Source organism: Stegodyphus dumicola, chromosome 8 (genome assembly GCF_044657685.1).
Source record: "Stegodyphus dumicola isolate Sdum_Otavi_A_Nest chromosome 8, ASM4465768v1".
NCBI lineage: Eukaryota > Metazoa > Arthropoda > Arachnida > Araneae > Eresidae > Stegodyphus > Stegodyphus dumicola.
The window spans coordinates 86,619,101-86,637,008 of NC_140775.1; the positions used below are offsets into that span (position 1 = coordinate 86,619,101).

Below are 17,908 nucleotides of genomic sequence, written 5' to 3' on the forward strand. Positions count from 1 at the left end.
ATAGTGAAGAAAGTAACACATTGAAAACGAAAAAATTTCGATTGACAAATTAGTCGGTATTCTCGACACAGCAATTATAGGACTTGAACAGCGGAACTTTGTAACTGAACAAGAAGTTATGTCTGTTTATAGAATTAAAGAGAAAGTATTATCACATAAAAGGAAGCAACTTAAACAACTTACATTGAAAGAAATGTTTAATAAAGTAAACAAATAAATATTAAGCTTTTTTTTTTCTTTGTAAATTTTTATACCCTTTAAATCATAATTGTTATTTCATTTATTACAGTTTCATATTTTTAATTTTATAATTTCTGCATGCCATCTTACCAGATTTAAACTGATGATCTATAATCCGGAAATTCGATAACCCGGAATCACCGAAGTCCCAACGAGACCAGATTAAAGACTTTTGACTGTACTTTTAAGGACTTTTAAGGACCATTAATGAAAAAAATTAAGGACCTATGAGCAAATGGGAACTGAATTAATTCAATTAAAAATATTATCTATGCCTGAATTTCACTTTTGTAATACCATCCTAAAAATAAAATATATCCCTAAGTAGTATGCATTATTACTAAACATGAATTAACATAATTATTAATAAGTTTGAGAATAAAATAAACTTTATGCAATTTATCAAGTAGCATTAAATATTTTACATTTATAATAGTTGGACATATTTGAAAGAAGATAAGTGGCATTTACGTTTTACTAACAGTCAGCTTTATGTTGATTTTTTTAATGCCTCGTTTTGTCACATACTTCGTCAGTCTACTTGGTTTCGTAAATAGCAGGTAGATTTTATCAAACGGCATAAGTTAAAATAAGAAGAAAGATCATAATCAGAATGATTCATAACAAAAGACTGAATGTTGTCACCGCTGCTGCTAATCTAGAGAGAGACCTGCTGATTCGAACAAACCTGAAAGGCCTCGTGTAGGCACGGTTGGCAAGTATTGAAAGTCAGTCAGCCTCTTTTTGATGCAGTTAGTGTTGTAGCTTTGTTTACAGTGCCAGGGGTTATAACCCAGTTAATATACTTTAAAGTTCCAATAAGCCATTAAAGCACTAGAGGTGATAAGTTGTTTTGTATTATTTTAAGTCTCACTGGATGCAAAGAATACGTTTTACTTGAATTTTTACATTTTTGTATTTTATCTTGTGACCACATTGATTGTGACCACCAACCTGATTGGATTGGATTCGATTGGATTATTTATGGCAAAGCAAACAAGGGCTATCTGCCTAAAGTTAGAGATGCCTTTGTGGAGGACATTCTAAGGGAAACTTGCTCGTATACACATTACACATGGGGAAAACCATGAAAATGCTCATGCAGCCAGCACGTTCGCAGGATTCGAACCTCGGACCGAACTACCAGTATTCAGCGTCTTTACCACTCGGCCACTGGTGGGCCTGACCACAGTGAATGACCACAGTAATGAAACCAAACCTGACCACAGTAATAAAACACCTGACCAGTGTGACAGTAGTAGTCAGGTGTGACGACCACAGTAATGAAAGGCAATAACTCGCTTTAATATGAAGAGAAAATTTTTAAGCGTAAACAGTTAGTTATCAATAATTAAATTAGGTAGGTTAATAACCTTAGTCATTATGGATTTACGTGGCCACTATTAAATTTTATTTTTTAACAATATTTGTTAAAAAAGCCCTATCAAAATCTAATAAAATTTGACAGTTTAAAATACATGTAATTTATGACATTGATTCTTAAACGATATTAGGATAATTGCACATTAAAAGCTACAAAAAATTTATGTTTTGTAACAAACTGTTATTCTAAAAAACACTAAATGCATTTAGAATGTACAGAAAAAGTGGCTAATTTTATTTCTTTAGTAATATGAATATTCAGAAGAAATATGAAATATATATGGTAAAGGCCAGTTACAGAGCTGATGTGGCAAAATTTTTAGAATTGAATAACACACCGAACAACAAAATCTATAAATGGCAAAACTTTTAGAATTTAGAGCTGGCATTGGATGCATTTAGAAAGGCACTAGGCAACAGAATTTAGGAACCACAGAGATTGCATCAAGTGGGAAAATGCCTAGTGCCAGCTATGAGTATGGTGCATTAAGACATATTAAGTTAATCTTTTAAATTGTAAGTTTTCAATTTCTTTATTAATAAAAGATTCATTTTCTATAATGCCTGCCCATGTAATAAAATTAGAAGCATTTTTGATATTTTCCATGCTTGTGCTTAGTGAAAAGTAGAGAAAATAAAGGGAAGATAAACATGTTAAGATTCTAGTATCAGAAGTAAAACATTCAAATATTATATTTTCATTGTTTTTTCAGACGTTCTCCAAAAAGTAAGAAATTCATTGCAAATACATCAATTAAGTGTTGATAGCATGGAGACATTTTTCATTTTGTCACATATTTCTCTAATCTTCTAGAATTCTCTATAAATCTTGCCGTCAAATCCTTCTGAACTTTCCAAGCTGCAATGTCTAAAATAAAAAAAAAAAAAAAAAAAAAAAAATTTATCCCTACTAATTTTATAACAGCAAAAGACCAGAAATAGTTTGGGAAAAAAAAGGGAGGGAAAAAGTGTAAAATTAATTTTATAGAGAAAAACTGATGCATATTCTAGGAATTCTAAATACTCTGAGACAATTACATGGAAAAAACTCTTACTATGAAAAAATTAAAAAGACATTTTTAATTAATTACATAGCTAATTTTGCTTTTGCTAAGAGATGTTTCGTAAATTGTGCTTTATAGTATTATACCTTGTTTACATTTCAGATTCAAAATATTGTATAATAAGTTGCCAAAATGAAACTTGATAATATGACAGCGAAAAATAAAAATGTTTTCTTTTTAAATGTTATTTTTTAAATATAATTTCAGTCTATTACCATTATTTTAATGAAATTTGTCAATGTTACGATATTTAAAAAAAATCGTCAAAAAATTCTCAGATCTCGGAATTAAAAATTTTCTATAGAAGCTGATCTTAAAATCACCAAAATGTTGATAAGTCGTCAAATTTAGAACCGTTTAATAAAAGAATTCACATCCCCAAAAGCGAAAAGTTGTAAGGGCTCTTTATTAGAAAAAAAAACGAATTTTGCTATGCTTATGTTTCACTTCTTTCTTAGAATCTCGAGTATCCCATCACTCTTATAGTCAAAAGTCGTTAATCCGGACTCGTCGGGACTTCGGCGATTCCGGATTATCGATTTTTCCGGATTATAGATCATCAGTTTAAATCTCGTAAGATGGCATGCAGAAATTCTAAAATTAAAAATATGAAACCGTAATTTATGAAATAAAGAACAATTATGATCTAAAGGGTATCAAAATTTACAAAAAAAAAAAAGAGCTTAATATTTATTTGTTTGCTTTATTAAACATTTCTTTCAATGTAAGTTGTTTAAGTTGCTTTGTTTCATGTGATAATACTTTCTCTTTAATTCTATTAAACAGACATAATTTCTTGTTCAGTTACAAAGTTCCGCCGTTCAAGTCCTATAATTGCTGTGTCAAGAACACCGACTAATTTGTCAATCGAAATTTTTTTGTTTTCAATAACCTCTGTCACTTTTCTTCGCTATCGGAAGCGAATTATAATGACGAAGAACTTGTTTTAAATCATATCAAAGACGGAGCATATCGAGATGAAATACTACATTTGGTAAGGAATTATAAGCCAAATAAAATAAAAACATCTGCGCTGAAGATAAGGATAGTGCTGACAAATCAACTTCCAATTCATTACGCGCCCGCCGCCGAGCAGCGTGAAATTGATAAACAGATTTCGGATTTCAAAACATACTTTCGCTTTAGATCCTTTACATATTAACAAATATATATCGGAAATTCTATTTGATATAATCGAAAGTTTAAGCTTACTTTTATAAAATTGCTCTTACAGTCTGCAAAAAATAATAAGCCGGATGCAATTCGAAAATTAAGGAACAACGCAATCATCAACATTAACTGAAATACATAATTAGATAATTTTAGCTTATACGTCCATTATACATAAAATGCGCACGCGAAAACGTATTCTGCACTTGCGCACACTCATATGCGCAGTCGTAAACGGTCTTACGCGCACGCGTGTACGCCTCTGCGCATGTGTCAAAGCGGCGCATGCGCAGAAAGTTTTTAGTTTTGATGTCCGGATTATAGATCATTCCGAATTATGGGTGTCCGAATTAACGACTTTTGACTGTATTAGGAATGGAAACAAATTATAACCAATGAACCCATTCAAAAGATATGTCATTGAATCGCCAAAAATATTCCTCCAAAATGCTAATTCACACCCAAAATGGCAGTCGTAAAAACAGACAGAAATTTCAGATGATTAAAATTAAGGACCTTCTGCTGATTTTGACCAAAATTAAGGACTTTTAAAGACCAAAAATCAATTCCAAAAAATCTAAGGACTTTTTAAGGACTCTTAAGGACCGTACAAACCCTGATATACCAGGCTGTGGCGTCAGTAGGAAGAATGACTGACTCCGACTCCTGGAACTTCAAAGTCTCTCATATACAATCAAAAGTCGTTAATCCGGACTCCTCAGGACTTCGGCAATTCCGGATTATAGATCATCAGTTTAAATCTGACGCTGAATACTGGTAGTTCGGTCCGAGGTTCGAATCCTGCGAACGTGCTGGCTGCATGAGCATTTTCATGGTTTTCCCCATGTGTAATGTGTATACGAGCAAGTTTCCCTTAGAATGTCCTCCACAAAGGCATCTCTCCCTTTAGGCAGATAGCCCTTGTTTGCTTTGCCATAAATAATCCAATCGAATCCAATCCAATCAGGTTGGTGGTCACAATCAATGTGGTCACAAGATAAAATACAAAAATGTAAAAATTCAAGTAAAACGTATTCTTTGCATCTAGTGAGACTTAAAATAATACAAAACAACTTATCACCTCTAGTGCTTTAATGGCTTATTGGAACTTTAAAGTATATTAACTGGGTTATAACCCCTGGCACTGTAAACAACGCTACGACACTAACTGCATCAAAAAGAGGCTGACTGACTTTCAATACTTGCCAACCGTGCCTACACGAGGCCTTTCAGGTTTGTTCGAATCAGCAGGTCTCTCTCTAGATTAGCAGCAGCGGTGACAACATTCAGTCTTTTGTTATGAATCATTCTGATTATGATCTTTCTTCTTATTTTAACTTATGCCGTTTGACAAAATCTACCTGCTATTTATGAAACCAAGTAGACTGACGAAGTATGTGACAAAATGAAGCATTAAAAAAATCAACATAAAGCTGACTGTTAGTAAAACGTAAATGCCACTTATCTTCTTTCAAATATGTCCAACTATTATAAATGTAAAATATTTAATGCTACTTAATAAATTGCATAAAGTTTATTTTATTCTCAAACTTATTAATACGTCAACGCGACGCATGCGCAGAAAGTTTTTAGCTTTGAGGTCCGGATTATAGATCATTCCGAATTAACGACTTTTGACTGTAACCATATATACATGGGTTGCAGCTTACGTTTTGAATATAAAAGAAGTAATAGATGATACAGGAAAAAAAATTATGGCATAGGAAATTATTTATGTTAATTAGCATTTATTATGAAATGGAAAAACTGGCATTAGTTATTTCTAAGAAACAGTATAGCTTCGGCAAGTTAGTTTAGTTTAGAAAAGCATTCTTTGTTAGAAGACCATAGATCCAATTAGATAAACTTCAGAGCTGAGAAGAGTCTTTCTACACTGACTTGAGTAGGAGAAAGAGCTGTTACTGTTAGGGCTACTTCTTTTAACTGTTCAAGATAGATTTTATTAGTTCTGAAAGAGATGTCTTGCAAGAGCAATCATATTTCTGTATTTCTTCAAAGGCCGTGTAGAAATCTTGTTTGTATTTTTTCATTCTTATATCTAAAGGCTCTTGGTTCTTTATTTTCATTCACTTTGCGTTAGGCTTTTCAATATTTGATTTCTCAAAATCTAATTTATCACTGGAAGAGAACGACAGAGACTCAGTTGCAATGTCTGCAGTTTGAATGTCCTGATTTGAATACTCAATTTTCTGAGAATAACTTAATGAAAGTTCATAGATGGCTTTCTTTGCCTTTTTAATTTAATTTGTTTGTCATCCAACAAAATTGTGTTTTGAATCTACATATATTGAACATAGCAAGATCTCATTGTCTAGCAAACTAGTTTCTCTTTTCTTCATTGAAGAAATGATTCCTTCTGCAATAAACCCTCCATTTCAGAGAGAACAAACATCACATTTTTCCATTCTCCTCTCCTGTTATTTCTTCAGATTGTAGCTTTTTTGTGGCTATATACAGTGATGAAAGAAGAGTTTCCGATTCTGCCAGATCTTTCCACAGTTCTTTCCGTTAGTGAAACATTATGTTTATCTACATCTTCTAAAAAGGTCTTAATTCCAACAACCTCTATATCATAAAATATGTACTTCCCCAATGCATTGGTTGATCAATAATTGCTCCTTTTCCTGCTCGCTTCCCAAGAATGGCATCAATTTTGAGCATTCTTTGCTGCTATTGCTGCTTACCTAAATTTACTTGTGAGATTTGTAACTAAATGAATCGGTTTAATCAATACTGGCAAATATCACATCCATCCTCCTCCCTTATATTTATTTATTAATATGCCAATAAAATAGAAAATAACTATTTATTAATGTATATAGTACATAAATAAAGATAATAACTCAGTTTGTCATTAAATGCTTTTTCAATTGACTTTAATTTCATTTGAAATTCAAACTGTCCAACATAAACTGGAGTCGGAGTCAACTTACTTTTAGCGACTCCGGCTTCAACTCATTTCACCCCAAAATCTGCCTCTGACTCCATGACTTCGACTCCACAGTCCTGGTACATACATATACATGTATGTACTTATAAATGTGCATACATGAACACAGACATCCATACACACATACATAAATTTCTAAATATGGTCCCAACAATAGAAGAGTACCAGATTTAATAACATATTTTTACAATATTATTCATGAAATCTAAGAGAATAAATGCCAGATTCAACATTTTTGTGGATATCTAGGATTACATTATGACTCAGAAGAAAGAAAGGTATTTCATTTTTATCACAGCCTTCTTTATTTAAACAGTGCCAAGATTATCAATAAACTTCAAATGAACTATGTCATAAACTGTGGTGAAATGACCAGCAATCTTTCATGGTCACTTGCAGTCTGTCATAAGAAGAGCTCTAAGCAGGCCCCATGTTATTTCCATCATACCTTCTATTTTTTATTCAAAAAAATTGTAATAATTTTTTTATTTAACAAGAGGTGAGGAAGTTGCCCCATCTTTGTTTCAAGAAAAAGCATTTTACATCACACTTTAATATACAAAAAGGCCGCAAAATGAAACTTCATACTAACAAAAGTATTTGAAGATGTAAGGTTACAAGCAAAAGAAAAGCATGTATTCAGACAATATAGAATGAGAAACTGCTTCTGTTATTATACTTAAAGTAACTGCAGAAATTCAGCAAAAATATGACAAGTAATATTACCTAATTACCTAAGGAAATTATTTCTAGATACTTACCCTGCAACAGTAGTAGGCAAAGGCTTATTACTTAATACCATATCCAATTTTTTCTCTTCTTCCTTATCTAACTTTGTATTAGGTGGTAAAAATGGTTCCAAAGTTTCTTCCCACCAATCTGGATCAACTCTTAATTTTAGAGTACATGTCATATATTCAGCACAGTAACGTCGAGTAACATCTTTCACATTTGAAGAATTATCATATGCTAAAATATAGGTCACAGGCTGAGGAATTGTTTTTTCAATATCATATGGTTTATTAATAATCTTATTTACACAATCTACAGACACCCACTGCTTATCGGATTTTGAAAAGACCTCTGCCCAACATGTTATTTTATCACAATCATAACCTGTCTGTACAGGAGATACAGGCTCAGAATCTGATGACAAGACTTTCCTATTTGGTGTTTTAAAGGATCCTCGAGAGTGACGAGGGTTCTTTTTTTTAATATCAGTGTCCTCATCACTACTCTTCTTATCCTCAACTTTAAAATCTTTATCTCTGTCATCATCATCATCTTCATCACTACTAATTTTATAACTTTTCTTTTTGCTACGCTCTGGCCGATTCATTTTCTCTGTTTTTCCCTTCTTAACTTCACTTCTTTTAGTTTCTGTTTTTGCTTTTTGAATTTTTGGTGTTTTATCAGCAGTTCTAGAACTTCTACCTTTATTAGCAGATGAAGAAGATGAAGCACTAACAGTACATTTTTCTGTCTTCACTTTCTTTTTACATGTACTGCGTTCTTTGCTTTGAGGCTTTTTTAATAAATTCTGAGCTTTGTACGTAATAGGATAAAAGGATACACAAAATCTAGCTTTAAATCCCAATGTACGAGCAATTACAATAAACATAAGATTATACTCGGAAGCATTCAAAGATTTTTTTCTTTCAAAGTTTTTAACCATATTATATCTTAAATTAATAAATGCATTTGTTTCATTTTCAACGCTGAATGAACTGTTAAACCAAGAAACGAGATTTTCTACTCCATTAATATCTATTTTATCTACTTTCTTACCAGAAAAAGATGCAAAGATGTCATCGGGTATAAGTGACAAAGCCATGCCTTTCAGTACTGTTGAATTTAAAACATCATTTACAAAAAATCCATGAGCCAAAAGACATAATAAATGTGTTTTATGAAGACACAGCTGAGCATCTTTTCTCTCTCGATTAATATACAGTCTAATATATTCATGCCAATCAAACTGTTTTTTCTTGCGTTTACGTATATGTAGATCAGGACAATCAATGGTTATTTCTACTCCTTCTTTGGGAATAACAGGGTTGTAATCATCTAGACTTTGTTCTTCTCGTTCTTCTACTTCTTCCCATTCAGATTCACTGCTCGATGCCTCATTTTTGCCTTCTTCTTTCAAATAGGATGATGATTGCATAGATAAATCTGATTTGCAATTAACTGAGAAACTTGATTTGTCTTTTACATCACTTAATTCAGAAACAATACCACTGTCTGTTGAATGACGAGAATTCCCTTCTAATTCCGAATCACTTTCTTCTTGTTTTACTTTTACTTTTGAAAGTAAAACTTTTGCTTCTTTTAATTCAGGTAGTGTTTCAGAGACCACACGTTTTGAACTTTTTACATTTTTTGATAATTTATTTATAGAAGATTTCTTTACAGTTTCATTATCGTATAACTCAGATCCTCTTTCTTCTTGTTTTACTTTTACCTTTGAAAGTACCAGTTTTGCTTCTTTTACTTCAGGTGTTGCTTTAACAGCCACATGTTTTGAGCCTTTTTCATTTTTTGGCTTTTTGTTTGCAGATTTCTCTGTGGTTTCAGATGAATCATTATAAATTTCATCCTCTACAGAAGTTTTTCTTTTAGATTTTGACTGAGAATGATCCAACAAATTAGACTTTTCTTTTTGATTTCTTTTCTTTTGAACAACAATAAGTTTATCTTCGGTCACTTTTCTCTTTCTTGTGGAAGGTGCCATTATCTCCCTATAACAAAAAAAGGAGGGAAGACAATTAAAAATAAATTTTATTACATCAGGTACTTAAAAATGCTGTGTTGAAAAGTTTAATACGAAAGTGATTAATCTATTTAATTCACACAATTTAATAGCTGCAGTTTTTTATATTATAGCTGCTACACGTGTTGCTTAAAATAAAATTTTTTAAAGAAGTTTTACTAAAGAGTATTATTTTAAATTACAGTCAAAAGTCTTTAATCCGGACCTCAAAGCTACAAACTTTCTGCGCATGCATTATCAGGTTCAATGTTCCTTCTTACCTTCTTCGGGAACATACAAGGACCTGACTCGGAACAGAGAGCTTACTAAAGCTATGTTCACTAATTGTGGTAAGTAGACAGGATACAGACGAAGGGTATACAAAACCCTTTATTTTTCTCTATATACAATAACTTCCGTACTTCGGAATACACCAACCCGCTACTCGGGGTCTAACGTAAAAGTATAAAAATAAAACTAAACTCTAATTTAACTTTAGAATAATAAACGTGGAAGATTGGCCTTATATTAACAGGAAAGCGTATGTAGTACAGATAACTGAGAACACTACAATACGTTTAAAAGTTATCAAGAGGATTAAAACCTCTGGCCTGGAAGGCAAACAGCAACTGCGTAACTTCTAAGGTAAGCGGCCTGCTTTAACTCAACTGCTTCCTCTCTCTCGCTTGGCAAAAGGCCACAACTTAATTACTTGGCGTTCGCCAGATAAACTTTGCATAAAAACCTTAACGCTTATAATTCTGGCTGGAAGTAGAAAATAAGAAGTGATAGTAAAGATTTAAAATAAAATAAACGTTAGTAAAACTTAAGATCCTTACAGCATAAACGCGCATTTAACGTATAATGAATAGATGGTATAAGCTAAGCTAAAATTATCTAATTTTCTATTTCAGTTCATGTTGAAGATTGCGTTGTTCCTTAATCTTCTAATTGGATCCGGCATATTATTTTTTCCAGACTGTTAGAGCAATTTTATAAAAGTAAGCTTGAACTTTCAATTATGTCAAAAAGAATTTCCGATTCTGGAGTTGCCAAAGGATCTACAAAGCGAAAGCATGTTTCGATGTCTATCAAACAAAAAGTGGATTTGCTGCAAGAAATGGATGAAGGCATATCCTTTGTTTCTCTAACCATTCCGAAATTTGTTTATCAATTTCACGCTCCTCTGGGGGGGGGGAAGACGTCACGTTGCTCAATGAAATGGAAGTTGATTTCTCAGCACTACCCTTATCTTCAGGGCAGATGCTTTTATTTTATTCGGCTTATAATTCCTTGCTAAATGTAGTATTTCATCTCGATGTACTCCGTCTTTGATATGATTTAAATCAAATTCCTCGTCATTATAAATATCACAAATACACATCAAATACTTTTCTGGTTGCAATTTTCTAATTTCGACTATGCGTAATGTATGCTTTACGCATGTGCGCGTTGAAAGAAATGTTTAATAAAGTAAACAAATAAAAATTAAGAATTTTTTGTGTAAATTTTGATACCCTTTAGATCATAATTGCTCTTTATTTCATAAATTATGGTTTCATACTTTTACAAGTCGGGATTAAAGACTTTTGACAGTACAGTCAAAAGTCGTTAATCCGGAATCGTCGGGACTTCGGCGATTCCGGATTATAGATCATCAGTTTAAATCTGGTAAGATGGCATGCAGAAATTACAAAATTAAAAATATGAAACCGTAATTTATGAAATAAAGAACAATTATGATCTAAAGGGTATCAAAATTTACAAAAAGAAAAAGCTTAATATTTATTTGTTAAACATTTCCTTCAATGTAAGTTGCTTCGTTTCATGTGATAATACTTTCTCTTTAATTCTATTAAACAGACATAATTTCTTGTTTAGTTACAAAGTTCCGCTGTTCAAGTCCTATAATTGCTGTGTTGAGAATACCGACTAATTTGTCAATCGAAATGTTTTCGTTTTCAATAACCTCTGGGTCACTTTCTTCACTATCGGAAGGGAATTATAATGACGAGGAACTTTATTTAAATCATATCAAAGACGGAGTATATCGAGATGAAATACTAAACTTAGTACGGAATTATAAACCAAATAAAATAAAAACATCTGCTCTGAAGATAAGGATAGTGCTGACAGATCAACTTCCAATCCGCAGCGTGAAATTGATAAACAGATTTCGGATTTCAAAACATACTTTCGCTTTGTAGATACAAATTACATATTAGTAAATATATATCGGAAATTCTATTTGACATAATCTTTCTAATCTATCATAATCTAATAATGACGTTTCTGCCCCCCCCCCTCTGCCACAGAGCAGCGTGAAATTGATAAACAGATTTCGGATTTCAAAACATACTTTCGCTTTGTAGTAAATATATATCGGAAATTCTATTTGACATAATCGAAAGTTCAAGCTTACTTTTATAAAATTGCTCTAACAGTCTGCAAAAAATAATAAGCCGGATCCAATTCGAAGATTAAGGAACAACGCAATCTGCAACATTAACTGAATTAGATAACTTTAGCTTAGCGTATAACTCCGTTACACATTAAACGCGCATGCGCACAAACATATTCGCAGCTGTAAGGGTCTTATGCGCTCTCGTAAACGCCTGTGCGCATGCGTAAACGCGACGCATGGGCAGAAAGTTTGTAGCTTTGAGGTCCGGATTATAGATCATTCCGGATTATGGGTGTCCGAATTAACGACTTTTGACTGTATATATTCCGCAGAATTTTGGGTACTTATGTATTATCTCATCATTCACGAAAACTGGCTACCACCTAACCATGAATGTTGACAAAGACCCTGCCAAAGTAGTGCCAGTCACGTCAGAGGAATTCTGAAGGAACTGTTACTTCTTTATGTAATAAACAATCAAGGTTTCATTGACTTTGTTTTTGCACTTCTAAAAATTGTTCTTCTCACATTCTACTATTTTCTTAGGCCAGCAGATTTTATTGGGAGCTCCGTTAAAAATACTATTAGTATAAACTTTCTGCAGGTGCTTTTTTTCAAGCTATTATTATTTCTTGGTTATATCTAGCTGTCCTTTTCCCTATTCAGCAGATCTTAATTCTCACCATCCAATGTAAATGAACCCAAGTGCAGTCTTAAATGCGAGTCTACAACCCTCAAACTCATTTTTTTTTCAAAATGCAAGGAAAAAATAACAGCAATAGCAACTTATATCCTTGTTCATAAAAATAATAAGTGGCTTACCCAGAATCAATCAAGATTACATCAAACAAAAGTACAGATGAAGAGGGTTTTGTGATGCCACGCTTATCCAAAACTGGTGCTAAATTGTGCTGCTTGGGCAATTTCACAGCTGACAGGATAATAGCTCTGGATAATATATAATATATTTCTAATCAATATAAGCACAACAAAATTATTTTTAAGTTAATTTTTTCTTACCATTTACATATTTCATCAACAGAAAGAAACGAAACTTTATCATGAAAATATTAAATTAGTAATTCCTACAGCTACAATTAGAGCCTTCAGAACTTTCTATAATATATAGATTATGTCTAGCCTTCATCAGGCAACCCTATGGTGAGCATTAAGCAGCAATTCCATCATTTAGCTTTTGGATGCAGAAGTACGATGAAGTCAATGACATACACATATAAATTTTATTCACCATGCAATATATATCATATTTACTAGACATTAAACACTTTTTAATTATATGAATTTAATTAGTATTCATTTTTTAATTAACAATTTTTAATTACATGCACCATCACCCAAAATGTGCAAATTTGCTGCCAACTTTGGAGAGAAAAATACGATTACATCTAATTCAATGCTACATCCACCATTGTCTATTTTTTAAAATTTATTTTAAAAAAAGTAAAACACTTATCTGTTTTCGTAAATCTTTCTATAATTTTTCCCCACTGTTCTCCCCACAGTGATGTGTTCTGTTTCTGATGTTTAAATAAAATTACAAAATTGCACAAACTCGGCATAACGTACATAGCACTGTGTTCTGATCGCAACTGCCCAAGAACAACTGAAACTTCAAAACATATTTTAATGTAATGAAAATAAAAGAGGACAACTCCACAGTTGTATTATGACTCGTTACAGTAAAAACATAGTTAATTTGAAAGGAAGTACAAAAAATTTGTTGCTGAATTTCAGAAGTACAAACACATGTTTGCTACAAGCATACTTCATTTGCCATATATACCAAAACTGGCAACGTTGACCACACAATGAGTTGCCTCATCTGTATTTTTTCATGGCATTTTGGTGATGGTACAGACCGTCAGAAAATTTAAATAAAATCGATTTAAAATTAAAATGTGTCTTGCGATTTACAGATAATGGATATATGAAATAATAATCTTCCCTTAAAAACTATCTCTAAATTTATGCAGCATCTTTTAGTATACAATATCTGTTATTTGAAAAATATGATATGCACCACGGAAAAATTAGAAAATAATTATTCCATCTGTTCATTAATATTTTAAGAACGTAACTAAATAAAACCAAATTACATATACAGTCAAAAGTGTTTAATCCGGACTCGTCGGGACTTCGGCGATTCCGGATTATCGATTTTTCCGGATTATAGATCATCAGTTTAAATCTGGTAAGATGGCATGCAGAAATTATAAAACTAAAAATATGAAACCGTAATTTATAAAATAATGAGCAATTATGATCTAAAGGGTATCCAAATTTACCAAAAAAGAAGCCTAATATTTATTTGTTTACTTTATTAAACATTTCTTTTAACGCGCGGATGCGTAAAGCATATCTTACTCATAGCCGAAATTAGAAATTTGCAACCAGAAAATTATGTGATTTGTATTCGTGATATTTATAATGACGAGGAATTTGATTTAAATCATATCAAAGACGGAGTACATCGAAATTAAATACTACATTTAGTAAGGAATTATAAGCCGACTAAAATAAAAACATCTGCCCTGAAGATAAGGATAGTGTTGACAGATCAACTTCCAGTTCATTGCGCGCGACGACGTGCCCCCCCCCCCCCTGCGCAGAGCAGCGTGAAATTGATAAACAGATTTCGGAACGGTTAGATAAACAAAGGATATGCTTTTATCCATTTTTTGTAGCAATTCGTTTTTTATTTGATGGACATCGAAACATACTTTCGTTTTCTAGATCCTTTGGGAGCTCCAGCATCGGAAATTCTATTTGACATAATCGAAAGTTCAAGCTTACTTTTAGAAAATTGCTCTTACAGTCTGCAAAAAATAATAAGCCGGATCCAATTTGAAGATTAAGGAACAATGCAATTATCAACATTAATTGAAATAGATAATTAGATAATTTTAGCTTATATCGTCCGTTATACATTAAACGCGCACGCGAAAATGTATTCTGCACTTGCGTAGATGCATATGCGCAGTCGTAAATGTCTTGCGCGCACGAGTAAAACGCCTATGCGCATGCGTCGATGCGGCGCATGCGCAGAAAAATTTTAGCTTTGAGGTCCGGATTATAGATCATTCCGGATTACGGGTGTTCGAATTAACGACTTTTGACTGTATCTGTATCATATACAGTACAAAGTCTTTAATCCGGAATGATCTATAATACGAATCTCAAAGCTACAAACTTTCTGCGCATGCGCATATGTGTTTACGCATGTGCATAATAGCTTTACGCATGCGTGTTTAATGTACAACGGACGGTATAAGCTACGCTAAAATTGTCTATTTATCTATTTCAGTTAATGTTGCAGATTGCGTTATTCCTTAATCTTCTAATTGGATCCGGCTTATTATTTTTTGCAGATTGTTAGAGCAATTTTATAAAAAGTAAGCTTGAACTTTCGATTATGTCAAAAAGCGTTTCCGATTCCGGAGCTGTCAAAGGATCTACAAAGCGAAAGCATGTTTCGATGTCCATCAAACAAAAAGTGGAATTGCTGCAAAAAAATGGATAAAGACATATCCTTTGTTTCTCTAACCATTCCGAAATCTATTCAATATTATCAATTTCACGCTGCTCTGCAGGGGGGGGTCGCAGTGTGCTATGAACTGGAAGTTGATCTGTCAGCACTATCTTTTTTTTCAGGGCAGATGTTTTTATTTTATTCGGCTTATAATTCCTTACTAAATGTAGTATTTCATCTCGATGTACTCCGTCTTTGATATGATTTAAATCAAATTCCTCGTCATTATAAATATCACGAATACACATCAAATAGTTTTCTGGTTGCAATTTTCTAATTTCGACTATGCATAATGTATGCTTTACACATGTGCGCGTTGAAAGAAATGTTTAATAAAGTAAACAAATAAATATTAAGCTCTTTTTTTTTTGTAAATTTTGATACCCTTTAGATCATAATTGCTCTTTATTTTGTAAATTATGACTTCATTTTAATTTATAATTTTTGCATGCCATCTTACCAGATTTAAATTGATGATCTACAGTGGTTGGACAAAAATATGGAAACACCTTGTGAATTGCATGTTTGAAAAGAAAGATTGATTTTAATGAAATATGTAGGTGGCGCTGGCGTTTTTGACTACTGACGCCACCTATAGAACTTCGTAAATGTGCTAAACAGTTCAGTTGTTGTCGGAGTACTGTTATGTGAGGTTGTCATTGCATTATGTCAGAGTTAACAGACTTCGAACGTGAGCAAATTGTTGGAGCACGTATGGTAGGTGCTTCCGTAAGCAAGGTAGCCGAGGTGTTTAGTGTTTCAAGAGGTACTGTATCGAAGATTTATTCCGCATATTTGAAAAGCGGAAAAACATCATCTGCTAAATCACAGCGCCGACGAAAGTGTGTCCTGAGTGATCGTGACAGACGATCATTAAGGGCAATTGTGACGAAAAATAAGAAGACCACAGCTGCAAAAGTTACTGCTGAAATGAATATTGTGTTACCGAACCCTGTGAGTACGAAAACAATTAGAAGGGAGCTTCATAAACAGGGAATTGCTGGCCGTGCTGCAATTGAGAAGCCACTCATCAGTGATGCTAATGCCCGTAACAGGAAAGGTGGTGTTTATGTCATAAAGCCTGGACTATAGAGCAGTGGAAGTGAGTAATATGCTCTGACGAGTCTTCTTTTACATTGTTTCCCACTTCTGGCCGAGTTTACGTCTGGAGAATGCCATCTCAAGCCTATAATACAGACTGCTTGTTGCCAAGAGTGAAACATGGCGGGGGTTCTGTTATGGTTTGGGCAGCCATATCGTGGTTCTCTGCTAGCCCCATGATAACTGTGTTAGGGCACATGACTGCCAAGACTTATGTGAACATTTTGGCCGATCAAGTTCATCCCATGGTACAAACTTTGTTCCCCGATGGTGATGGTGTCTTCCAAGACGACAAAGCCCCTGTTCGCACAGCTCACATTGTCCAGGACTGGTTTTCTGAGCGCGAGGATGAGTTGCTATTATTGACGATGTTTCTCCCCTGGCCACCACAGTCACCAGACCTGAATATTATCGAACCTTTGTGGTCTACATTGGAACGGAAAGTGCGTTTTCGTTATCCACCGCCAACATCGTTATCTGAACTTGCCACCGTTTTGCAGGAAGAATGGTATAATATTCTCCTGGCAAACATACAGGAACTGTATTTATCCATTCCGAGAAGACTGCAAGCTGTTTTGGATGCCAACGGGTTTCCTACACCATATTAAGCAAAGAAACATGTTTTTTTAAAGGTGTTTCCATATTTTTGTCCAACCCCTGTATAATCCGGAAAAACCCCTCATCCGGAATCGCCGAAGTCCTGACGAGTCCAGATTAAAGACTTTGTACTGTACTACCTCTTTTTTCTCTTTATAAAGCACTGCAATGCAATTAGCGTTTTACTTCAGGTAGAAAGAACAATATACTCATACTAACGGTAATTAAAAGTTTTGAGTACCGTAATTTCCAGAAGAAAGGCCGCATCAGCGTAAACGCAGCACTTGAGAAAAATGGCGGGAAAAAAATTTAAATTACACAGAAACGCTGCATCAGCGTAAACGCCACAATAGATTAAATTTCACGTGACATCGTCGTTGGTCGTATAGATGCAAAATCTCAACATGTGTCCTGATATATGACCTATCAGTTAAGAAAAATGCATGAAATGAAATCATAACTCAAAAATAAATTAAAGGTAAGAAATGTTGAAAATATATTTATATTCATGAATATACTTATATTTACCCACTAAAGAAGTCCATATTTGTAATACTCAGACTATATCACAAAAAATGTTGGAACAAAGAAATATTAAATTTGGATGACAAAAGGAAATTTTAAATTTTACTTACAAAAGGAATTACAGCAACCTATACATCATATGAAGCCATCA

At 33.3% G+C, this 17,908-nt stretch overlaps 1 protein-coding gene across 3 annotated transcripts in view; it reads right to left on the bottom strand.

The window, feature by feature from the left end:
- Positions 1–17,908, bottom strand: part of Xpc (DNA repair protein complementing XP-C cells homolog) — an 81,187-nt gene that overhangs the window by 56,337 nt on the left and 6,942 nt on the right. Inside the window, exons 2-3 of one of the 3 annotated variants that reach the window (XM_085822078.1) lie at positions 12,807–12,932; positions 7,590–9,569 (exon numbers count right to left, since the gene is read on the bottom strand). In XM_085822078.1, coding sequence (XP_085678204.1) covers positions 7,590–9,562 — 1,973 coding nt within the window. In that variant the 5' untranslated portion in view covers positions 9,563–9,569; positions 12,807–12,932. Of the gene's footprint in view, positions 1–7,589; positions 9,570–10,419; positions 10,536–12,806; positions 12,933–17,908 lie in introns of those variants that run through there. The other 2 variants (XM_085822077.1, XM_085822079.1) reach the window with 2 other exon arrangements.